This window comes from Aphelocoma coerulescens, chromosome 5 (genome assembly GCF_041296385.1).
Source record: "Aphelocoma coerulescens isolate FSJ_1873_10779 chromosome 5, UR_Acoe_1.0, whole genome shotgun sequence".
In the NCBI taxonomy this organism is placed as follows: domain Eukaryota; kingdom Metazoa; phylum Chordata; class Aves; order Passeriformes; family Corvidae; genus Aphelocoma; species Aphelocoma coerulescens.
In genome coordinates this window covers 47213456-47240048 of record NC_091019.1, presented here as the reverse complement: position 1 = coordinate 47240048, position 26593 = coordinate 47213456, and the positions used below count along the sequence as shown (strand labels likewise).

Here is a 26593-nt window from a genome sequence, read left to right as displayed (position 1 = left end):
AGGGATTTGAGTTTGCTGACTTTTTTCTCTCCCGTGTAACACCAAAAAAGGTATTTGCTATTGCCCATGATTTCATGGTTTGGATTCCTTCTCTTTCCCATGTGGAAAGAAAAGTTGATCTGATTTTATCAGCACTTACCATTAATAATGGTTTCTGGAACTACTTTTATAAGGTAGTACTTCCTTATTCCCCATTCCATCATTCCTCAGAACTAAAGTTCAACTTTAAAAATTGAGATACCTTGTTCTATGAGAGAGTGCAGTAGAGTAACAAATGTAGATCACAACTTCTCTCTTTTTTGCAATTAGATGCAATATAATAATATAATCACAAGTATTGATAGTCTTCTTTATGGTAAGCACATACTGTTTAATATGATTCTCTATGAAAGGGATAACAGCAGCCTTTTGTACTGGAATTTTAGTTTTGACCATAAAATGAGATCTAAGTAGGCAGTAGCATTCTTATTTAAGATGGGAAATTTCTGTATTTTTTGCTCTTGTCTATTTTGTCATTGGTAGTAGTATGTCTGAGCAGTATCAATTTTCTTCTGTCTTCCATGACCGTCAGGAGAAAAGAGTTTGTTTGCAAAACCATGTGTATTATTTCACTAGTCAAGGACTTAACATTTTGTTTTGCTTGTATTTGGCATTCTGTAAGCAAGCCATTTAATATTTATTTTCCTAGTGAAGGTACTTATCTTGAAATGATGTTCCATCACGTTGGAAATTCAAATGTAGGAGTTTATTTTTTTGTCTTTTCACAGATATACAGGACTATACTGTTCAGTTTACTTCTGCTGCTCTTTTACCATGTCAACTTCTGTGCTGATTTAAATCAAACTAATGCATCAAATTACATTTGGAAAAAAAAAGCCATCTCAAAATAAGTTCCTATGTGCTTTATGAAATTCGGTCATTGAATAGGTTTAAAGAGACCTAAAGTGTTTCTATAGGGGGTAAGATGAACAGAACTCATTTCCTGGTGTCCATCAGCATTTGTATTCCAGCTGGTTAATACAACCCATAACTAACTGAAAACATTCTGGTATTTTGTTTGTTGTGCCTGAGAAACTAATTATTTTGGTGACATGAATTAATGGGATAAAAACCCACAGAAAAACAATTATTTTAAACTTCTGCTTGTAGAACATGCTTTCTTAAGGATCAGAATGATTTTATAATACTAATTTCCTGCTCTGAAAATACTCATTCAAGAGTGCTCAGCTGGGGTCATTGTCATTTCTCTGACTTAGAAATCTTTGACTTCCCTCATTTTCTCAACAGAAAATACTTTGTACTTCTTATCTGCTTCCCACTGCCTTTCTCCTACAGGGGCAGAAACAGGAAAATAGCTAGTGTGTTTTCCTTTTAATGAGACATCAAGGAATGCAAGGATGTGAATTTCTAAACTTGTGTACTAACAAAGCATTTTGTCAAGCCTGTTCTAACAGCTGCTCCTATCAGATAATCTGATTCGCAGTTGGAAGTGACCAGCCATGTTTGACTTGAGATCAGTTTATCTTTGTTTAGTGGGGAGGATCTAACTGCACTTGCTTCTGATGTACATGTGATACTAGAAATTTCTTTTGATTTATTCAAATGTCATTGTTTGCAACAATTTGAGTTGTGTGAGTTGTACATTTAGCACCCGACAGTTGCCATAAAATCACAATGTGATGTCAAATGGAGAGGATGAAAAAGGTTAAAACATATTCTTAAGCTCATGTTTAAAAGTGAGTTCAATCTTAAATTAATTTTTAAATTTAATATTTATTTCAGCAACTGTAGTTTATGTGAGGGTGCTGCTGTGAGATCTTGCAAATGTATACAACTATCTTAAATACATTTTTCTGCATGAAACCATAAAGATATGGGATTGTTATGGCTAACTATTTAAAGATTTAACTGTTATGACTAAGAAATAAACAAAGTGCACAAGTTATAAAGATTCAATACCCTACTTTCTCCGTAAGTGTTTTTAGACTCTTATGCATATGAACTTGTTTGATTTACTAACAACTCTTCATTCGAATTTGGTGTTAGTAGTCTTACAGTATTGTCCAGTACAGCAGACAGTCAGTTTGTTAAAATATTTCAATTTTTCTGAGAGAAAATTGATATGTTTATTTAATATTAGAATTCTTCAGTAATATAAATCTTTCAGTCTTATAAATACTGATTCATATTCTCACTAAAATTTACTTTGACTTCTTCTACCAATGAAATTGTTAGCCAATTATTGTCATTATGAGTCAATTCAGGTATTTGAAAATCAATAGGTAACACTTTTCTAAATTTATTCTTACAAAATAGGAGAAATCAATATCTTTGCAGACCAGTCTGTATTGCCATGCCAGTGTTCAAATACTGAAACAGTGCTACAGATGGGTTTACAATGTGCAGATACTGTTTGCTTTGATACACTTTCTCTCTAAAATCTTATATCAACCTGAGAGGAAAAAAAAGGTAGTTTTGGTGTGTCTTGTATTTACATATGACATTATCTGTCAGAAAGAGTACCAAGCTTTGGAAGAATACAGAGAAGGCATCACTTCAAGAAGCTGATTTTGTGCAACATACTTTTTACTGAATCAGTGTACTTTTTGACTGGTTGAATGTATCTGTTTTTGATTTTTCAATTCACAAAATTTATGCTTGCATAAAAAATCTAAATCTTTGTTGTTAATGGTTCTTAGTGTTTAGATGCATTCAGATTGGCAAAAGATGCAGATCAGATAGTGATGAACAAAATATCTGAGGTCTGCATTTGGGAAAAATTAATAAGACAATAATTAGGCGCAATGATTAATTGGTGTAAACATTATCAGTGACAGTGGTATGATTATGTAGCATTACAGTCTGGTGCCTGTACTGCTGAGATGCAGGGCAGGTAAGAGAGGAGGGAGAAAAACACTTCTAGATGTACTTCAGGTGATTAATATAATTAGTGTGGTGGGGTAAAATGTGACTCTCTGTATTCTTATCAGTATAGAATGTTTGCACATAACAGTGATATAGGGCATTAGTTGCATAACTTCTACCAAATGAGTGGTCCTCACTTGTGTTTTAAATGTTCACATGAGTTTTAAGGAATGTTGCACTAAATACACTATGTATTGTGTTTTCTTTTCCTAGAAGAAGTTTGTTGTACTAGAATGAATTTTGTTTTGCAGTTTGGGGTGGTTTTATTTTTAAACTAGATGTCAAAAATGCAGGGCAAAAGTATGATATGTGCAGTTAAAATTAGGGACTGGAAAGTCCAAACTGCAGGAGTATCTGGAATGGTGGTAGAGTGACAGGTTTAGTGCCTCTAGATTAGTTTACACTTCAGATAAGTAAGTCGACTATAACTGGGAAATGTTGGCCCCTTTCTCTCCTTCTATTTTCTTATGAAAACTGAAAGCTAGATTACATACTGGGATATTGGATCTAGAGAAAACTAGATGTACAACTGTTTTATTTGGGGCAAATGTTGCATCTGTTCTTGAGTTTGTTAATCACTCCTGTTGTATGTTTTCCCTAGCCAGAGTCTCTCAGTTGAAATGTCTGTGGTGCTGTTGCAGTCAAGGGCTGATACAAACTTTCTAATCAGTATTGAAAATAATAGTGGCCTTCAGATCTCTGGAGCATTAATATGCTGTACTCCAGGATGTAGTAGCTAGTCTTAATGACAGTTTTTAATTTTTCCACAAAAGTACTAACCTTTTATAAAAACCTTCAGATTTTAAAGCCAGGAGGAGAGTATTTGATATTATGTTTGTGGTGAATGACTTGAGATGTTTATTCTAATACCTTCCCCTTGATTCTGTCAGCAGTGGAATTATGAAAATGCAGCAATAAAACTAATTGGGTTAGAAAAATTGAGACCCAGACTTGTCTTGTGTTAAAAGTGAGGAGAGACAATGTGCTGCAATCAGTTTTTTCTGTAGTAATCCCAATACAAAATAAGCTAACAATTGCTGTATACATACACAACATATTTTACCAACAAAATGTCCTGAATATCCTGGGTTGCTTCTGTCAGGAGAACCTCCATAATGGTGTAATGTATGTCACAAAATATTGTTACGGTTCTGTTGCATCCAGAGATCCTCACTGAGTTCTCTGTGTGACTGACCTTGAGCCACAGAAGAAAGATAATGGATGCTCCTTGAAATCTGAAATCTTTAATCTATAAAGGCAGCATTTGTCATCTGTGTAGAATTTTTTTTTGGAACCACAGGTGGTTAGTAATTTTCTACTTGGAAAATAAACTCAAGTGTCCGAGGAATGCAAATTTTTTCTTTTTTTTTTAATGAGTGCAACCTCCTGACAGTGCTTGTCCTTTCTCCTAGATTATCTCACCGTTAACTACAGTAACAAATACAAAAGAGAAAATTGGATTAATATTAAAACAAACAAACAAACAAAAAACTCCAAAAACCAACTCCCAAATACCCCACATCTCTATATTCTTGTCTCATAGAAATCCTTAAAATATTTATGTTCATAATTGACTAGAAGGGTGATTCAAAGATAGGAATGTGAAAATTAGATATATTATGTAAGGTCTAAAGAAAGCATCACTCTGCCAGGTTCTCCCATCATGGTGTGAAAGGGCATCCTGCAAGGCTTAGGGCACAGCTGTATGGTGTGGAACCCTTTTCAGTACATGCACAGTCATGGCTGTGACATTGAGCTCCTTGTCCAAACTTCAGTAATACAGAACAGAAGAGGATAACTTCAGACAATGTCGTAACAGTTGCTTATTTAGTGTTTTACATGCCAGTAGTGCAAGCCCCTATAGATCAGACAGAATTTTGACAACTGCATCCATGTTAACACAGAGATACACGTTTATCATACGTCAGCTAGGAATTCAAAAGTACAGATCAGTACATTTGGGACTCCTGTTACAATATAGATACAGAGTGTGGAGGTACTTTCTCTATTCTCTTGCTTTACAGGGTTGGCTGCATGAAATGTTGACTTGCTATGATGCTGTTTTCCACTTGATTTCAACTGTTGGGCCTGGCTTAACTTTTCTAAGCAAAGTGCAAACTCTTTGCTAAGATTTATCTTATTTGCACATACTGTAAAAAGAAAACATTAAAAGTCACATTTATATTGGTACATCCATGTCAAAATCCAATTTTCCTCCTCATGCAAGTAGTTTGTGTTGATACATTTGTTGTGCTTCAAGGTAAATATCTAAAACAAATGTTCCTCTTTTTTATTATACTGTAAATCAATAAATTGGAGATTGATTTACTTCTACACAATTAGATGAATGTTTACATTTAATTGAATATTGTTTTCTGTGTTTAACCTTAGGCTCATAGTTCATTGAAATGTTTGTGGGGGCTGTAGTTCTGTTAATGAAGTGTGTACTCTGGGGAAATTATATATAAACAACTATTTTTTAATGAGGCAGAGTTGAGTACTACATCAATTTAGTCTGACATCCTCTATGGTGTCTCCAGGAAGACATGAAATGGGAAGTGATAATGGCATGTGTAATCACATGACTGAAGAAATGATGACCCATTTTAGAAAATCTGTGGAATGGTAAATGTAATATCTGACTGTATTTTATTAGGCTATCTTCTGCTATACTCAAATATTTATCTTTAAAGAAGTATTATCATCTGTTATCATTGGAAATTAAGCTTATTTTGATTAAAATTTTGCTAGTTGTATCTTGTGAGCTTGTTTTGATTATCTTTTCAGCACAGGAAATATTATCCTGAAGAGATTGATAGAATTTACTGCCTCCCAGGAGGTTTTAGCCTGGTTTGGAAGGGAAAAAATAAAACAAACTAAGAAACTGACAAGGAGAGAGCCCTTATCAACAAATCCAAGTCTCCCTCCTGCCCCCAACCTTGTGGAAGGATCTTTGTCTAAATAGTCATTCTATATCCATCTGTAAAGTTTCCAGTTCTTTCATAGGTAAAATACTTTTCCCTTGTCCATTCTGAATTGCAGGCTGTTTATTTCAGACTACATTTGCCATTTTTTCCAGTCATTCTGAAATCTAATCTTCTTCTCTAAAGTATTTCAATCCCTTGAGGCTCAATAATATGTTTGACTGACAATAGGTCAGGTCCATCAAATTCATCTTTTGTTAATGAAAAGACTGAATGGTATGAAAGCAGTCTAAATAGGCCCAAAATGCAGAATACTAATGTGAATGTATGTGTGATGATCTTAGTAAAATACAGTTTTGCTAGTGTATCTTCAAAAACTGATTTCTGAGCATGTCCTTCCAGAAGGCGTATGGACTATTTTTCCTGAGTTGCTTATGAGACTGTTCAGAGAAATACAATTTGAGAAATGCAGCACTTTTTATTTTTAAAAGGTGTGTTTTCAGTTTTCAATTTAATTCATTATTGAAAGGCATATATATACCTGCTGCATTTTCAAACATCTTTTGCACTTTGGTCTAGAAACATTTACCAAGCTGCTGTATTCTCTTTGTATCCAGTGCTATCAAATACACCTTTATTTAGCACATTGCTTTCATAAATGCAACCAACATAAAACTGGGTAACAATTAGCTCATATACTATAAATTACTGTGGTTGTAGTGAATGCTGTTGTTTCTTTTCCAATTCTCATTTTCTCTCATCTTTACATTAATCTCTTTATATCTTACTATTTGGTTTTATTTCTTTGTGTAGAGTGTAATATATGGCCAGTGATTGATCTCAAACTTACAATACAGAAAAATAACAAGAACAACCAGAAGAGGAACAATTGCAGTAGAATGTATTTTATGTCTTGCATTGAAATTCTTTACCATTGCAGAGGCAGAGATTCTCTGGCCTAACAGGGCTTTCCTTGATAGTCAAGCAGATTTTTTGCACTGTTCCTATTTTAGATAGAAATGTGATTTAATGTTGCTATATGTTGTTTGATAAGGTTTCATATTGCATATCTTTAGAGAATGTTTGTATTTTGCTATGATGATTCCAGGTGTTAACATCTGACCTGGAAAACAGGGAGAAGCAGCAGGAAAAAATGCTGGACCAGCTAAAGGAGATACAGAATTGCTACAAGGCTTGTGAGAATGGACGTAGACAAACTGAACTCCAGTCTGCTGAGTTAGCTCAACAGATTGAAGAGAGTACCAAGGAAGCAGAACGGTATCTCACTGAATACAAGCATTCAGAAGCACTCAGGCTGGAGACTGAGAAAAAAAGAGAAGATTTGAAGGTGAGAGCACAGGAAACCATCCGCCAGTGGAAACTGAAGTGTAAGAAACTGGATCGTGAGATAGAAAAACAAAATCAAACTATCAGTGAACTGGTGGACAAGAATAGTCAGGTAAGATTGGTTGATGGTTTTTTTTGTACCCTTTCCCTTTGTTTTAGAAATGAAGAGAAGGATCTTATTTATGCAAACTGTGAGTTAAAGTGCTTTCTGCCTTAACTTCTGGACCTCTTAACTTCAGAACTTTTTCTTTGAAGAATCAATTTGAAAATTGATTGTGTAGAATTTCTGGGTTTTTCATTTGTCTTTGTTCAGTATGGCAGACCACTTATTCCTCTCTTTTTCTTCCTCTAAAGTTTCTCAGGAAAAAACATGGGTTTTTTGATTTTTGACTTAGAAGAATTCCCTTATTTGTTCAGCTGCTGACACTATTTTAAAGACATAAAAGCACTCACATCAATACTAATGTTTATCATCCTGTATCAGAATAATGGTAGAAACCATCATTCTGTTGGCAATGAATCTGTGGGTCTGTATTTTCCAGTGGCTGAGTAAAAAGTTGCTTGTTCTTATAGTGGCTAATATAGTGCTAGACTCTATGCTGTGAGCTTTTAACTTACATGCTCTGCTGCTGCAGTCTGTCGTATTGCTTTTGTTTTTTAGTGCTATACTCTCTTTTCACATATTTTCTCATGACTTTTATCGAGTTTAGTTTACTAAATCTGATGGGTTTGAGATGGCTCCATCCTCTGCTTTGTCTTACTCAAAGATTGAGGTTTTCAAGGGCTATATGGGATGCAGTATGGGATGTCTATTAATCCTGTGTTGTTTCTGATCCTATAATCTGTTCTGGGATTGGTACATGAATGCAACCATGGTCAAAGCACAGGAGAAGTCAGAATCGGGTTATTGCTGAGTTGAAATTAATAAACTCTAGCAAATCTAAACTGTGATTCCTTGGTTTGCTGTTTATCTCCTGAGTTGCCTATCATATTCCTTACTTTTTATTATTATTTCCTCTATCCGTGCTCCAACAATTCATTCTATAGTAATCTTAGTTAGCCCTAGGGTTGTCTGGGGGAATAAGATTCTCTAACATTTAAGAAGCTGGTCACCTCTTGCCTAAGAAAATGGAGGTTGTAAGGAAAGGAAGAATACCTGAATCATTTTGAAATGATATGTGTCTATCAAATGGACAAATAAGCAAAAAGTAAAGGCGAGTTGTGAATAAGCAGCAGTAGATCCCAAAAAGGTTCTGAAGTCACTGTTCATGTAAACGCATAGGTCTTTGTAGAGGCACTTGATAGCACTGTCTGCACTGAAATTTTCTTTGTTACATGAGACTCCTTGACTTGGATTTTACCACTTTTTATGTGACAAATATATTCATGTGTTAAATGCAGTGCTTAAACTTTGTTTTAAGCTCCGTTTAAGAAATACCGTCAGTATTTTTTACTTTTAAAGTTGTCACCATCCTGCCAACAAGTTTGAGGTAATTGTCACTGGTGAAGAAAGTTTCTTTATTTGAAGAGGTGCAATATTAAATAAACTGTGTGTCATTGTGAAGGAGAAAAAAGTACAAATGATATTTCATGTTCTCAATATAAAGTTGGAAACAGTTTACATACAGGAATATAATCAATCTAGCTGCAGTATTTAGTATAAACTTGAGGTAACTGGATGAACATAATTTAACTAGCTTTGAAATATACAGACAACATCTGAGACAAGATTCTGTAAAAATAATAAAGAAAAGGAAGAAATGGCAGTCTGTTGTCTTTGATTTCTGTTAGAGGACCTCAAAGGGTTGATGGAAAACTTTCAAAATTGGATTGCAATCATAGCTTGCAATTATGAGATTTTTGAAATATTTGCAGACAATGGATGGGCTATAGAGAGATTGTTTAGGTTTCATTCTTTTGGAGTTACTGGGATAATTTAATTAAAGTTTTGCCCATGTGGTTGTCCTTAATATTGTTTGAAAGTGGAGTTTCTAACATCTTGTGCCTTTTGAAATATATTTTCTTTTAAGTATGTAATGTAGAAAACATACTCAAAGCAAGTAACTTATGGGTTTTATTTTGAAATTTTTCTGGAGTTTTGGTTTTGGTGGTTTTTTGGGTTTTGGGTTTTTTTAGCCAAATCCTTCAAGTAGAATTACAAGATAGGTTTAGGAAGGTCTTTTTGTTTGGTAGGTTTTTTTCCAAAAAAACCCATGATGGTCATCAGTCCATGTCCTCAATTTTTTATTTTTGTATTTTGCTTTGCATTGCTTATTCTTGATGTAATTGCAAATAGTTTTATTTTTAACTGCACACTTTTTTAACCTGATTGCCTTTTTGTTCTGAATTATTTCAAATAATTTTGCTATATCCATAAGAAATGTGCATTCCTTGTGGAATTGGTGAAAATTCTCAGTAAAATTTAGTATCAAATTTATTAAGTCACTTTAAAGAATCTGATATATCTGAACAGATTCCCCAAACAGATTGCATAGTCTCTCTCACTGGAGATATTCAAGAGCCATGTGGATGTAATCCTGTGCCTGTGCTCTAGGAAAAGTCTGCTTGACCAGGGAGGTTAGACCAGATGACCCACTGCGGTCCTTTAAAGCTTACACATTCTGTGATTCTGTGGTATTTTTAACATGAAATATATCAATGTTGGAAAAAACACCCAAACCCTTAAGATCCTTAGGAAAAGAGTGGAATTTTTATTACATTTGACTGATTTTTATTTGGGAGATGATGTCATTATTTCTTGGCTTTGATGCATATGTGAACCAAGCTTTTAACTACTGTTAATTCATCTACTGTGCATAATTTCAAAAATAAGTTAAAGTTGGTATACTTCATATGTAGTATTTTAGAAAATAAACAAAATAAATCAGCATATGGAGTGGACTGTGAGTAAGGTGTATGTGTCCAATAGTCTTCCCTGTATGCTGCTGCATCGCTCTATTACCTCATTTTCTCCATCTTGCTATTTGGAGGAACCAATAAAGAGACACTTCTCAGTCTGCAAAGAGAGAGTGTGAGAAGCAGAGAATTAACCAAAACTATCCCTACTTAGAAGGCTAGATAATTTAAGGACAAGGCCAAGTTTGAGATTGCACATGATCTGTGGGTAAATTTAAAGAAACATTGAATACATTTGAACTAAGTTGATAGCAAGCAAAAATTTTGTATTTTCACATACATATGTTAATCGTTCCATAGACATTCCTGATGTCTAAGGCCATCTTTCCAACAATTACATTTAATTACTTCAGATCACAATGGATTTTTTTCCTTCTTTCCTAGGCCCTTAAAGAAAAAGATGATCTGAAAAGTCAGCTTCTCTCAGCTATAAACCAAATAGAAAACCTGCGGAAAGAGCTGAATGATGTGCTTACAAAGAGAGCCCAGCAGGAAGAACTCCTCCATTGTAAAGAGGTAAAACTGAATGAAATGGAGTCACACCGGGGATCTCTTGAAGAAGAGATTGAAGAAGTTCAAGGTACTGTAAAAAAATTGGAGAATGAGTTGAAAAAGCAGGTCCTTCTACAAAATCAAATGCAAGCTGAGAAGGAACACTTGAAGACAGAACTTGAAACTATTAACTTGTTCCATAAAAAAGACCAAGAACGGCTGCTAGAAATGCAAGCAGATGTAAAAAATTTAAGTGCTGTACGTGTGGAACTAACAAACAGAATAGCAGAAGAGGAGAAAGCCAAAAAGGAATTACTTAAGAGCCTCTCAGACCTCCAGAAACAGCAGGAATCTAGTCATGAAGAGATGACTTCAGCTAACAGGCAGCTGAAGATGGAAAGAGAGGTTCACCAACAGGAGTTGGCAGATCTTAGATCAGAATTACAAAATGTGAAAATCAAACATGAACAAAATGTTCAAGAACTCATGAAACTCCTTAAACAAGAAAAAGATGATGCAGAGGCTAAGATTAGAATGCTAAAGGTACTTATTGTGAAGAATTCCATTGTCAGACTTCTCCCCTCCTCCCATGTAGCCCACACACAGCCCCTGCCATTGAATGATGAAAGTAGTAAAGCATGGGCTTTAAAGCACTTAACACACATTTTTTTGCAGGCCATTGTAAAAGTTTAAAGTTCAGAGTAAATAATGTAACAGTACCAGTTTTAGGTCAAAATCTTAGTTCAAAAATAGTAGAATAGATACGTCTATGATCGCAATAAAAGGAAATATATGAAGCTGTAATGTTCTAATACAACAATCAGATGAAGTGCCAGGTGACTGGAAATGGGGAAGCATTGTACCCATCTTCTAAAAGGGTAGGAAGGAGGACTGTGGCAACTACTGACCTGTCAATCTCATCTCTGCTCCTGGGAAGATCATGGAGCAAATCCTTTTAGAAGCTACTCTTAAGACACATGGAGGACAGGGAAGGGATTTGGGACAGCCAGCACAGCTTCACCAATGGCAAGTCCTGTCTGTCGAGCCTAGTGGCCTTTTCTGATGGAGTGACTCCATCAGGGGACAGTGGAAGTGCTACAGATGTCATTTATCTGGACTTCTGTAAAGCCTTGGATGTGGTGCCCCACAACATCCTTCTCTCTAAATTGGAGAGAGATGGATTTGATAGGTGGACTGTTAGATAGATAAGAAAGTGGCTGAATGGTCACATTCAGAGGGTTGTGGTCAACAGTTCAGAGTCCATATGGAGTCCCAGTGTACAGCAGTGATGAGTGGTGTCCCTCAGGGATCTCTGTTGGGACTAGTGTTTAGTTATTTAATGTATCATTCATGGCTTAATAATTGACAGTTGACAGAAACCTTTAAGTGAAGATAGCAATAAAAAAAACCCTAGGTGGTTCTTAGTAGGATCATTAAGATCAAATATTTTGACAGCAGTGCTTAACATTGGGGACTTAATTTTTAGTGTGTATAGTGTTATTTAACTGGTCTGTCCAAATGTGGTTTTTTCTTTGGTAATGACATTAAAAGTGTGTATTTGATATAAAGTGGAGAGAAGGAAAGTGTATTCTGGATGCTGATAAGAAAAAAATAAGTTGATTGTGACTGTGTTCTTCTATGAAATGGCAAATCCTACAGTTAGGACCTTTTTATTGTTACTGATTGTTGAACCTAGATGGAGTATTAAAAAAATTCACTTCCATTATTTCATTTAGAGTTCCATGTCTTTCCCATAATCCTAAATCTACATATATTTTTTAAGAGTGGAAGGCTTGAGGGAGGTGAATTTTTTAAGATATTAGGGTATGCAACTTTTTTAGAAGTAAACAAATTGATAGTGCACAAGATTCTCTTGATTGAGTGACTGTAAATGAAACAAAATAGGAAATCATATCCATCTCTAGGAAGATCTGATGAGAACATGTCATCCTGCAGGTGATTTGGTTACTTTTTGTTTGAACTCATCATTACATTGCATGTGGAGTTCAATTTTATGGAAATACTTTTCTTCCAAATTAAGGTAAATTTAACATGCATTTTATCCTTTTTTTTTTTTTTTTTTTTTTAGTGTTAGGGTAGCATTTAGGGAAATCCAACTGAAAACGTTGGGGTTTTTTAAACCTTTTTTTTTTTTTTTTCAGGCTGCTAAGCTTTTGTGTCTAGCAACCAGTTGTCTTTTAATGTTACAGTAATAATTGACCTTATTTATGTCTCAGCTGCGTCCAACCTTTGTAACTGTTTTTGGAAAGGAATATACATATCCTGTCCAAAGATAGTTAAAGCTTTAAAAATAAAGGTCAGTTGAGAGAGATTTGAGGAGTAAAGGGAAATTTAATGTATTTGTAGGATCCAAAGCCTTAAACTTAAAAGAGGATGCATTTATGAGTTACTTCCAGGAAATCAAGGGTACAGAGTCCTGTGTTTAGAGGACTAACTGCTGCATAGATTGTAAAACGGAGTGACTTTTGATTTTTGTTGTTCTTTCCCCCTTGCCTCACTTTTGCCTGGTTTTCTGTAGTGTGGCACTGGATTGAAAATTTATTAGGTAGTTAAGGATTTTCTGGGATGGTAGGGAAGGTACCATAAAAATATTGTATGATGCAATAGAACTGGAGAAGAACATAGAGTTTTTGAGATAGCAGTGTTAAGGAGGATCTTACTGTCTCATTACGGAGATTCTGATACTTAAACTTTTAATTTGGTTTCTTCTAGAGCATCCTAAATGATTCCCAACCAATACTTCTATGATGTCTTATTTGTTATTTAAAATTGTAGGTACATTAGCATTAGTCATAGGAATTCAAGTGGTTTGCTTAGTGGTCCCCATTCAGCTATATGCTCAGAAGCTATGGATCTGTCCCCTAATTCTAATACATACCCTTATTTGCTTTAAAAACATGCTTCTTTTCTTAGAATGATGATGTACAAAATGTCCTAATGTCTGACAGTATGGAAGTATTTGAAGTATTAATCTTTAAGGTTATATAGAGATATGTACCTATACGTATAAAATTGTTTATATGTGTGTATTTATTTTTTAATTGTTTTCTACACATTTTCCAATTGTGCCATCCTTTTTTTCCTGAAGATTATTAAATGTTGATATTGGGTTCAATAAAGATCAATTAAATAATAGTCATATCTGCCTTGTCTGTACTGAAAATGAATAAGTATTAACTTTCTCTTTTGTGTCTCAAGGGTAATATAGTTTCTTTTGATTGTCTTGATCTACAGCTATTATAATGCAATTACCTTTAGTAGGAACTGAGAAGTTGATTTTTATAAGCATATTCACAGAAAATGTTTTGGGCATTGCAGGCTTGTCTTTGTGGTCATAAGTCTTTGTAGACTGTGGATGCCAAAGTTCTTTATAAAATTGTCCCTTGGAAGGGTTTTTGTAATCCCTTTAGTGTCTAAATTAGTGTCTACATTTAGTGTCTAAATTAACTCATAAAACTTCTCTCCTTGCCCTTCTTCCTTACAGAAGTTATATTTATATTGTAATTGGGAAATAGAATTTTTGCTTTTCCTCAGAAGGAAATTTACTTTGCAGATTTATTTTTGTGTTTAGCTGCATCCCACAATTCATCTAATATGAAACTGGTTTTGAGTAATGTTTGTGTTAATTTGCTTCTTTGTTGTATTTTTTTTTTAATTCTAGATACTGTAGAGCATTTCTCAAATCTTTCATTTTCAGTCAGTCATTTTTTTCTTCATTTTTCTATGTTTTCTTCATTTTTCTCTGCAATGTTTTCATGAGTAGCATTAATCGCACAAAATAATAGCACTAAACCCACACAATTACAGAACTTAAAAGTACTAAATCTTTGCAGTTGTTTCCTTCCAAATATAAATTTAGTATTAGTTCCTGAAATTAAATGATAGTTTTAGACTTTCTGATTCCAAATTATTTCAGTAATGGAAAAGTTGCATAAATACTAGGCTTCTCAGGATGATGTAAGCTGATGAGTGTAGCAGAGTTGAAATTAAGAATCTGAGACTTGTATTTTCTGCTTTTAAGCACTGTATGGTTCTTCTACTCTGTGATGCATGTTTTCCATGTTCAGATAAGTGATTGCACTTAGTATAACTTAACTCAATTTGATTTTTTACATTTATCATTTGGCAATAGCGTTCCACTGATTTAAAACTTTAGAGTTTGTGTGTGTTTTAAAATAACCACTACAGTGACTTTGTAATCTGTTTTCCCTTTACCATCAGATGGAACTTTTAGAAGAGAAAAACATAGTCAAGACTCAGTCTCGACAACTGGAAAAAATAAAAGTTGAGTGTGATAAATTGTCAGAAGAATTAACCCAAAATGAAGAAGAAAATATAAAACTAAAACGGAAATGTGAGTCTGTAAAACAAGAACTGGAGAAAAAGGTAAAATTAACTTATTTTAACCATGATTTGTTTCTCTGCTGATAATACCTAAAATAAATGATGGATTATAGAAATAGATGATGAACCTAAAAAACCCCAGCATGTATATATTAAAGCATATACCCTGTCATACCATAGTACACAGTTTCTATATAAATGAAAGAAGACAAAAGTGCTTTGGCTGAGTTATGAACTGTAGCCCTCCAAAGATTTGCTAATATTATTTAGGACTAGAAATATAAATCCTGTTGCTTGCCTGATCTCTAATATAGGTAACTAATAAATGTTTAACCAACCACTTCTAGTTTTCTTCATATTTTTCTTCAAGAAGCAGTGGAGCTCTGAATAATTTAGAGGTAATTTGAAGGAGATATGCAATGTAAGCATAGTAAAAGAAATTCTAACTAATGTTGGGGTGGAGGATTTTTTGTGTTTTGGGGTTTTTTTTTGATAATATGGAGATAGTTTAGCAAGCTAAAGAAATGCCAGGTTTAACATTTTTCTATCAGGAAGTGATTTAAAAGTTCAGCTTGTCAGACTAATAAAGAGTACCTGAAATGAGAATTCAAAATGTGTTTTTTCTATGTTGGCATTTTAGTTCTAGAATATCTATTATTAAGAAAACATGTTTATAGGGGCGTACATAGGCTTCTGTAGTTTGTTGTGTCCAACCTTACCTAATGTTGGGAAGACACTGTTTTTAGACCAAAATCATCTTTTATCTTTAAATTTAAAAAGATCAGAGAAGTTTTTAAGTATGCAATCCTGTGGTCTCAACTTTTGAAGGTAAGTGCAGATGGAGACTTCTACTAGATTGCATTAATGGTTAACTTAAGAGAATATTTGCTTTTGTGGTTTTGTGGCTTGTCAAAAGGGGTGTTAAGATGGAGGAAATAATATTACCTCTTGAGAAATCTCATACTAGCATAGAGTTGTGGCAATGCAACAGAAGCTTATTGTGTTACAAAATACTTCCTTTTCTTTTCCATGCTTTTATACTTCTAATATCATTCTGTTCTTAATGCAAATGCTAATTCAAAGAAGCATGGGTATTACAGCTACTTTGGATTTTCTTTTTTTTCATGAAAGATGGAGGAGCAGAGAATAATGGTAAAGTGATTGGTTTCTTTCCTTTTCCTTCTGCACTTCTGAGTCATTAGTGACTGATTCTCCTATAGGCTCTGGATGTAGAATGTTAAGGAATGTTAGCACACTCAGAAAATCAGGCAGATAAGAAATAAATAAATTTACATATTCTGTTTTAGTCATGGTCTTTGGGAATGAACTTTGACATGTGTTGGACTGCGTTCAGTGAATAGTGAGATAACAGGACACTGATACTGGAAATATATACAATGCAATCTTATTACTTTCAGAATATTTACCTAGGTCAAAACTGTTCAGCTCCCATCTTTATAGTACAGAAATACTGGAACCTGTCCATCTGTAAAAATCTTACGATTTCTTCAGTTTAGATAACTGCTGTCTAACTCAAGTATTTTTGTATTAATTAAATGAAAAAATCAGACTACTTATCAAGTGTGAGTGTCTCACATTTGTAGGTCACCTATATTACAAACACCTATTTCACTAATAGAAGTAACACCTATACATATATATGTATACAACCTCCTGAAAGGAGGTAGCAAGGTGGGTGTTGGTCTCTTCTCACAATTAGCAAGTGGTAGGACAAAAGCAAATAGCCTTAAGCTGTGTCAGGGGAGATTTAGATTGGATATTAGGAAAAATTTGTTCACACGTTGGAACAGGCTGCCCAAGGGAAGTGGTTGAGTTGCCACCCCTGGAGGTGTTCAAAAGACATGTAGATGTGTGGTGATGTTCAGGGACATGGTTTAGTGGTGGACTTGGCAGTGTGGGGTTTGCAGTTGGACTCTTTAAGATCGTGGAGTCCTTTTCCAACATAAACGATTCTATGATTCCATATATATCCCATTCATGGAACTTGTGTTAGACATTACCTAACTCCACACTGGTATCTCATAAGAGCAATGTATGCAGATTTCCATCAAATACACTTCAAACGGTTGTACCTTGTCATTGTGGAGGTCCACAATTAATAAACTTTTGAAATTCTTGCTCTTCTCACCATTCTTGGTGCAACTTGCATGCATTGGAATGTGCCTGTTAAAGTGTTTCACCCTTCGCTGCATTACATCCTCCTGATCTCAGCAGCAGACAGGTGTGTTTCAATTTCACTTATTTTCGCAAGATAGGTTTTTCTATATTAATTATGGTGCATAATTCAATATTTTGTGTAATCCAGCAGCAGTTTTGTTTGGTTTTACATGGCAGCTCTATCATAGATATGAAAGAAGAGAATCTGAATTTTAAAAACATATGTAACATATTTAATCAACTTTCTGACATTAGATGATAACATAAAATGCTTTCCTCAGTGCCAATCACTTTCCTATGAGATATTCTTTGAGTAGTTTTCCTTTGAGGGCACACTGCCAATAAAATTTTCCTTCTAGGATCTCTTTTCTGATGATAGAGATTAGATGCCTATAACTGATTCAGGCAGAAGGTAATAATGGAAGCATTTGCTCGGGGCTCTTTTTCTACTCATGAGGAGATTATAGAACATCTATTTTTGACTTTGAAGGTATGCTTTATGATTGTTGAGTTTGCATTTGGTAGCAGTTTCTTCCTAACTGATTTACAGGATAATAAGGAGAATCAAGGGAGGAACTTAAAAGTGCTATTAGCAGGTATTATTTTTCCAGGGCAAGGAGTTGAAATTAGCATGACTGAGTATAGTGTTAGCATGACTGAGTATAGTGTGATTATAAGATTGAAAGATATATTGCTAATGATGTATGTTACATTATTAATGCAATAATTTATCTTTGTTTTGTTTTTCCTCTGTCTCTTCAGGAAAAGCAGATCAGCAGTGAAGAAGATCATTTGAGAAAGATGAGTGAGGCCAGACTGCAGTTTAAAGATCAGCTGCGTCACTTAGAAATGGAACAGCAATCCATTCTCTCCATGATAGGAAGTGAAATTGATGCTGCTTGTGAAATCTTTTCTCGGGACTCCATGGAGAAATTCAAAGTAATTCTAGTTTTAAGTATACTTCACATTTTGTTATTTTCTTAATGGAAGTTTGCAGCAGAACTTGTATGCATTTTTGTCAGTGTTGTATAGATAATCATTCTAATAGAATTATGGATATTTAACTGGTACAGAGGGACATTGCTAGGTATTAGAATGGGATGCTATGAAGAACTGTCCATGCATTAATTGGTACTGCTTTCTTTTGCCTTTTTTTTTTTTTTTTTTTGGTGAGAAACAGTTCTCCTTTTGCTTTTGTGAAAAGACCTTTTATGAGCCAAAATTTTGAGGTAGGTTTTCTTAGGCAGTGTTTCTAGAGTTGGGAAGTCCTCAAGAAAGACCTAAAATGCTTTTAAAATTGGGAGAAAATGAAAGAAAGGTTTTGTTAAAAAATCACTTGGATGCTTTGTTTTTCATGTAGAGAACTAAATACTGAAAATGAAAAGAGTTTAAAACCTCCTCTTTTGAGGAGCAGGTCCTTGTATCCAGAAAACTCAGCCCCAAATTTTCAGGAAACTGGTAGCTTGCTGTAACTTTTTTTTCACTATTTTACTACTTCTCCTGCAACCCCTGTCTCCCTGTAGCTTTTCTTCTGAGTATTCTCATTTGTTCCCCAGGTTCAGAAACCACTCTTCCTCCCTTCGTATGATTCTACATGACTAATCCTCTTAAATCAACATTGTACATTTCTGAGAATAAAGAGAACGGAATGTATGACTCAGCTCGTTGCCACACTCACAAGTGCTTGACCTGGTGGATTTTTAGCCTTAGCTGCAACCCCAGAGTACATTCATATTACATCTTTTTTTGTCTTGCTATTTAAACAGAGAATACTTTGTAGTTCCTGGTCATTTGACTGGGCTAGGCTGCTTTTGAAATAAGAATTTTTCACAATTGACACCATTTCTCCACTCACATATGGAATTGGGATGTTGCAGCACAAAACTAGATGAGAATTCTAAGAAAATATGTTTGACAAACAAGCTTTCTCCTCTGTATTCTTATAGCTCAGTCTGGTTTTTTGTTAAGTTTTGTGATCTGCTCTGGTTGCCAGATTCTTGATCATTGAGCCATACCTTCTTGGATTTGCTTCCCACCTCATGCAGAGTTTTTGGTTTCTGGATAAAGTTTTGTAGATCCCTGTTTATACAATTCTCCTTTTTTCTGATCACTGGCAAAATTAAACTAGTTCTGAATGCGAATTTTTGAGTAGACAGCTAATGTGAAAAAAAAGTTAGTTTAAAAAAAAAAAAAGAAAAAAAGCAGCTTCCTTTGTTATATTGTTCCTCTGCCCAGTACTTTAGGTATTGCCAAGGTTTCTAAAAAGTTTCACCCTTCAAGAAATTGCCACTCCAACTTGGGTGAGCAAGGAGGAATTTGATGGATAAGTACTTGTATTCAGAGAAGTCAAACACTAGGCTAAATCTTCCTTGATAAAAAATGTATTTGTTTGATGAATTTCCAGTAATCAGGAAAGACTTTCTTCCTTCTATGTCTAATTCCCATTTTACGTGTGTTCCTTTGTCTCCTGCTTTTCCATAGGCAATATCCCTCACACCAACAGTGCTGAATGATCCTCATCGCTGGTTAGCAGAAACAAAGGTAATTGTCAAAACTCCTGAAATTTCACTGAATAAGCTAATATCCAACATTTGAGCAGCCTGGTGTAGTGGGAGGTGTCCCTACACATGTCAGGGTGTTGAAACTAGGTACTAGATGATCCCCGAGGTCCTTTTCAGCCCTAACAATTGAGTGAGGGGGTGAGTCTGTGAATGGATGGATCTGATTCAGTTGAAGGTCTGTTTAAAATGGCACTTAAAGTGTAAAAGGAAAAATACAAAAGCATTCCTTTGGCAATAATTCTGGTATTTACAGACTGTTATTTCAACTGACAGAATAGTTTCCCAAATGTTTCTATCAACAAGATATAGCCATCTCTGTAGCAAAATAAGTAGCAATGTTGTTATCACCAAATGAAGGCATTGAAGTAAGAGCACTGATAGCCTTTAGATCTGGTTCAAATTTTTTTCAGACAAGTAAAGCATGAAAATGTAGTCAGCAGGTTAAATTTCTCTTACAGCATTATCACAAGGCAAGAGATGATTTTAAATAAGGCTGGTATTAAATCTGAAATGTATTAGATTGGATTCTTGGAAAATGAACGATTTTTCTTTCCACTTTAAAGCTTTCAAGCCCTATAATGTGGGGGCACATATGCTTGAAAACATGTTCAAGGTGATGACTGTAACTCATAAATCTTGCCTTTCATTTTGTAGCTTTCCTCTAGCACCCTCAACTCACACACATAAGCACATTTCTTACCCATGTCTTTTAAAAGAAGTAAGTTTCTCGTGATCAAAATAGATCACAAACTCTGGGAGACAACTGGTGTTTTTATTTCATGTAGAAAGGTCAAAGCCACAGGAGAATTGACTTAAGGAAAAAAAATTGCAAATGTTTTCATGTAAGAGAAGGTTATTCATGGTGTGTGGTCTGGGTAAGACTTGTAGACCAAGAAACACTACCACTATAGATAACAGAGATAAGATTGGAATCATAGGAGAAATGTTATGGGGGAAGTATTTTCTTCACTTGAAAAAGTGACAGTGACATAGTATTAAAAAGAACTTTCAAAGAGTGCCTAGTAATATTTTGCACACATTTCTCACCTAAGTTTGTTTAGCTGCCAGAGGGAAGTTTGGAACGAATGACTACTTAAAATGCCACTTTTATTTTCTTTTGTTTTTAAACAGGCTGTGTGAAAGTATTTCATTTGATCACTTCTAGATTTACTATATTGATCACAACCTTATCAATGAGATCTTTTTCTCCTCTGAGTAAACCTTAAATATTGACTTTTGCTAACTAGAAAGGATTGATGTCACTTTTTTAGAAAGGAGAAATACTTTATATTCTTTCAACCTAAAATAGAGAGAAAAAGGTATTCTGAAAGGAAGGCCTATCTCTTGGTGTCTGTGTGCGCTAATTCAAAGTGAATTTCCAAATCTACCCTAGCAAATTCATGCTTCTTATTTAAAAAAAAATACAATAATATAAAAGAAGATCACTATATTGGCTTTTCACATATAATTATCAACCAAAATATGTCTTTTGAGTTTCTTGAAGGTCCACATATGTTCTCGTCATATATCTAAATGTCCCCTATTATTATTATTCAGATAGCTACAAATGAGTAATCTGTAACTCCAAAGACAATTTGGTCAGTGAACATTTATGTCCTTTTATTTTCATTAGAATTCTTTACTTTTTATTGTACCATTTTTTAATATAGACTAAGCTTCAGTGGCTGTGTGAGGAGGTAAAGGAAAGAGAAAGTAAGGAAAAAAAACTGCGATGCTACTTGCTGCAAAGCCGAGAACAGCTCAAGCACTTTACACAGATAAAGGAGACTGAACATCAGTCTCTCTTTAAGCAGATAAAAAACCAAGAAAAACTTTTGGAAGAAGTTCACAGAGAGAAAAGAGGTATGTTACTGGTTTGATTTTTGTTGATAAAAGGGAGGAAGAATGTTAAATTGTATTAATTATAATTTCTATGGCACATTCAGGTGTATTTTATCAACTAGTTATTGCAAACTGCAATGTGCTAGTGATAACCAAGAAAAATGCTAGGTTTGTGGGTTTTTGTTTTCCTTCACTGACAGAAAAGACAAATGCAATCAACTGTGTTTCAACCCAGTACAGTGGCGGAATAACACAAGAGTTTACATCATGCACAGTGGATATAGAAATATTTTCCAGCTGTACCATCTGGGACATTGCACGACCCAGGCAAAAAGGGTTATACAAGAGTCTGAGGCTGTCTGAGTTAGACTGCTATTTGCATAGCTCGCTGTGTCGTGGTACGATCCTTCATGGTATTCTCTTCCCCCAGTTTTGAAAGAAAGGTGTCACCTTTTAGGTTTTCTTCAGAAATCTTGTTCCAGTCTTTATTCAGGACTTCATACTGATATAACTGGACAGAATAAGTATTCTCTTTAATTATTTTGTTAGTTGTCACTTTGTGCTGATTGATGTAGACTCAGATAAGCGTAAACTTTTAGTAAGTGTAGTTATAGCTTCTAGTGGCTGACTTACTATTGAAAATGTTTTGTGAAATGTAACAAAAACAAAACTGCCTGATTTTGGCTAGAACAAAGTTAATTCTCTTCCTAGTAGCTGAAACATGCTGTGTTTTGGATTTATTATGATAGTAATGTTGATAACACATTGATGATTTAGTTGTTGCACCCTAAGTCAAGGACTTTTCAGTTTTCCATGCTCTGATAGTGAGCAGGTGCACAAATAGCTGCAAGGGAGCATGGCCAGGCTGGGGGAACTGACCAAAGGGATATTCTGTATATTAGAACATTATTCCCAGTATATAAACACAGGGGAGTTGTCTGGGAGGAGCCAATCGCAGCTGGAGAAGGGGCTGGACATCAGTGCTGAGCAGGGGTATTCTACATCACTTGGGGTTTGTTTTTATTTCTATCTTTTTTGTTGTTTTCCATTTTTATTTCTTATTTTAAAAATTTTATTATTTAATTTTTTTATTTTTAAACTGCTTTTGTCTAATCCCATGGGATTTGGGTTCTTTCTGATTCTCCTCTCCATTTCAGCAACGGGGGGTGTGTGTGCGAGCAAGTGTCTGTATGGTACTTAGTTGCCAACTGGGATTAAGCCACCACCACAACAGCAATAACAGATAAAAACATTCTTGTAAATATTTTATAGAGCAATGCTGGTTATTTGTTTTAAAAGAATTGTAAGATTCTGTCAAAATTTTTTTCTTCCACTTACAAAGAACTTTGAAAGAGAACATGCTTTGATCTTTCAAGCTTGAATGTTTCTATTGCTATCCTTCATTTGTTAAGAAAGATGGCACACAGACCCTGATATGACATTAATAGTGCTTTAGTGTTTTTATATTTGAATAATTATCTACTAAGATGATCTCCCTGAAGCCTTATTTGCCTTTTTAATGCAAGTGCATAGGAAATAAAGCAAACCTTACATAGATCTCAGTTCTATTGTACTTATTTAGTTTAGACTTCGTGGAACAATTCACAGCCTGCATTTAAATTTCAAGCTGTAGGTCAAGTTATTATGGGCGATTATTAAACTGAAAAGAGTGGTAAGAAGTAATGTTGTTAACTGAGCACAAAAAATAGTGTGTAATCTTATACCTTCTTTTTATATGGGTCATTTCTTTTTTCCCCTCCAAGTATGCTCAGTTCCATTTGTTACTTCACGTACTACAACTTACACAGTTTTAAGTAAATGGAGTTCTCCTCTGTCTTCTCTAGAGGTGGATGCTAGTTAAAAGTAGGTAAGAGAAAGGAAGTAACTGTTAAATAGTTGTTAAAGTTTTCTGTGTAGCAGAAAACAGTAAACATTCTTTAAAATTCCACTAAATAAAGAATGAGAAATAGAACTTACAAAAAGGTGACACAGTGCCAACAATGCAGGCCAGTGTTAGGTTTAAACACTGGGATCAGGATACATACACAGGATCTGAGGATACATGGGTATGAAGATAGCAACAGAGGAAGATAGGTAACCTTGACTGCTGCTAGTGGATTTCCCAAGATATCCTCCTTGCTGTCTTCACTTAAAAACATTCATAAAACATTAATTTTTGTTTTGAATTTTATTTCTGCTTTAAATAATTGTAATTTACTGTTTGATGGGGAAATAGGGAGTCAGGAGTGTGTTCATAAGCAGCTATCAAGCATCTTATTGTCTCTTGACATGCCATGGTTTTTTAATGAGATATAATTTGAAATGTGGTCATGTAAGGTGGTGATTGGTAGGGGGTTTTTTGGTGTGTTGTTTGGTGGGATTTTTTTGGTTTTGGGCACTGCTATGAAAATAGTGTTGGAGGAGAGATGCAGGTACTTCCAATTACACAGCCAATTATTTATATACACAATTAAGAATAGTCTTCATGTCTAAATTTATAATTCACTTTGTCATGTTCCATTTTGATTAGATCTGATAGTCAGCAATCTTGTGCATACAGATGAAGTTATCATGATTTGGCTCAGTACCAGTGTATTTCTTTAGCTTTAGCCCTGTGGTGTTACAGCCCTTCCAGGAGTGTGTCTGCTTCTCTTAATAGTATTCAAGACTTTATTAATTCAGTAAGTGTTCATTCTAATTAGAGATAGGGAAATAAAATACATTTGAGCCCAGCTTCCTGTTGTCATTAATTTGATAAAATAGTTGGTAGTTACTGAATAACTGATAGATGTAGCAGAAGCCACAGTATGGCTGTCACCTGTATGGTGTTCAATGTGCAACTGTGCAGGGGAGTACTGATGTGATGATTAAATATAAGAATGATAAATTCAAGTAAGGAATGTGCTTCTCTAAGTGACAAAGGGATAGTTGGTACTCTTTCAGAGATGTTGGTCTGTAGGCTCACTTTTCTTCATGAGTGGGCTTAGTATGAAGAGTAGGAATATGATAATAAAAATTGGAGCCTTAAAAAAAATTGGTGGCTTTTTTGGTACGCAAAATGGAATAGCAATGGAATAGTTTAATTTCATTTACCTGATACCAAGAAAGGAAATATTATGTATTATTTATTTTTACTGCTTTTAAGTCAATTTTGAATTTGAAGCCAGAGTCAGAAGTTCGTAATAATGTTTACACTGAACAAAATTTTAAGAACTTTTTATTAGTGCACCAATGGGCAGGTTGACTTGGTATTTAATATAATTTTCTTGTACCACTAATTAAATGACAGAGCATGTGACAGTGTATGCAAGAATAATGGAGCTACAATCTCCACATGAATTTAATTGGTTTGTTTTACCGTCATGTCAACTTAGATTGTTCTTTTTAATTTGAAAATTATGACCTTCATTACACCAAGTCAGTTTTTTTTTAGAAGTTGTAGAAGATAGAGAAATAATAGAATGTATATCTGTTAATGTGAGTTTTGAGTACTGTTGTTCATCAAGTGATACATTTAAATGTTTAAAAAGGGTTGTTTTTATTTTAAAAAGGGTGCAAGACAAAATCTGACTGCTTTTATATCTTGAAGAGATACTCTTACATACTGAACTGGGCTCAGCCTTGATTATGATGCAAGTAGTAGAATGTAAACATGTAAATAGTTTAATGGATCAATGACTTGGACATGAAAATTGGAAAAACTACTTTCCCAGAGGGGAGAAAAGAAAACACAGGTAAAAGCATAAAAAAGGTGTTAAGCCAAAAGGAGAAAGCAATACATCAAAATGATAAAAAATTTAAATTTAGGATACAGAATGCTGGTTGTCTTTTGTTTCTTAAACATAGAAAATGGAAGTACTTACACAATACTAAGGCACCCAGTAATGAAATTATGGGCAAATCCCAGGTGCAGTGTTGCAGTGGGGATACTGCAACACGCCTATATCAAACCAGGAGTCCCGTGGAAAAGAAATATACACGGACGGATTCTTGCTAGATGTTTCAGAGATGTTTATTTCCCCAGCCGCATGGCCGGGGCTCTGCTGAGGGACTCTTACAGTCGGGACCCGAGCTGCTTTGCCCGCGCAGGGGAACACAAACCAACCAATGGGGAACGAGGCTGAGCAGGGGCAGGGAAACCCCGTGCCTCCCTCAGGGCTACAGGGCACGGGGGAGGGACCCCAACATCTCACCCGTTTTATTTTAATAAAAGGAGAATGAAGACAATTGGATAAACATAACAAGAACAGTTTCAAAACAAAACAAGCCACCCTCCTGAGTCTTTAAATGTCCAAACAAATTCTGTGGAACATCTCAGGGCTGACAGAAGGGAGACAGAACTCTCTGGACATGCCTGTGGGGAAACTGAGGCAGGAGAGGGTGTTCAACCCCTTTTCATCCCCCCATCGGCATCGGAGAGGAATTGTAGGGGAAACAATTGGCAAAGGCAGGGTTTTGTGAGGGAAACCATGGATGAAAAAACGGATTTGGAATACACTGGGGATAATAGGACATAGGGTAAAAGGGAAAGGTGGGATTAGGAAAGGGAGACTGTAGGGGGGGTTTACAATGGAGATATTGTCTAACATGACTATGATTTTTTGCATATATACTGCCTTTTACAGGAACACCATCAGGCCCAGTGACCTGCGACGCTTGTAACCCTTTTCTACCATGTATGATTTTGAATTCCACCACCTCTCCATCTCCCAAGCTTGGGATGCATTTTTCAGGGTTATTCTTTTTAATAGCAGTTCTATGCACGAATATGTCTTGCTGGTTATCACATCTTGTTATAAAACCATAATTTTGTTTAACATTATACCATTTCACTGTCCCTAAGATCTTAGCTACTATGGTCTTTTCCTTTTTCCGAGTGGCTGCTGTTTTCTGTCTTGCTGTGTCTTTGCTCTCTCTTTCGGTCGCTCCCGTGTTGGAACTATCGGCGCGCTTTTCCCAGGGTCGCGTTTGGGGCCGCGCGGGCCGGGCCGGGCCGCGCCGCTCCGTTCTCCGTGCGTCGCCTCCTCTGGTCGCAGCTGCGTT

General features: G+C 35.2%; 1 protein-coding gene across 1 annotated transcript in view; it reads left to right on the top strand.

Moving 5' to 3' along the window:
* Positions 1–26593, top strand: part of CEP128 (centrosomal protein 128) — a 112761-nt gene that overhangs the window by 29123 nt on the left and 57045 nt on the right. The window contains 6 exon segments of the mRNA XM_069018015.1: positions 6958–7308; positions 10497–11147; positions 14847–15011; positions 17910–18086; positions 19629–19688; positions 21379–21571. Of these exon segments, the coding sequence (XP_068874116.1) occupies positions 6958–7308; positions 10497–11147; positions 14847–15011; positions 17910–18086; positions 19629–19688; positions 21379–21571 (1597 nt within the window).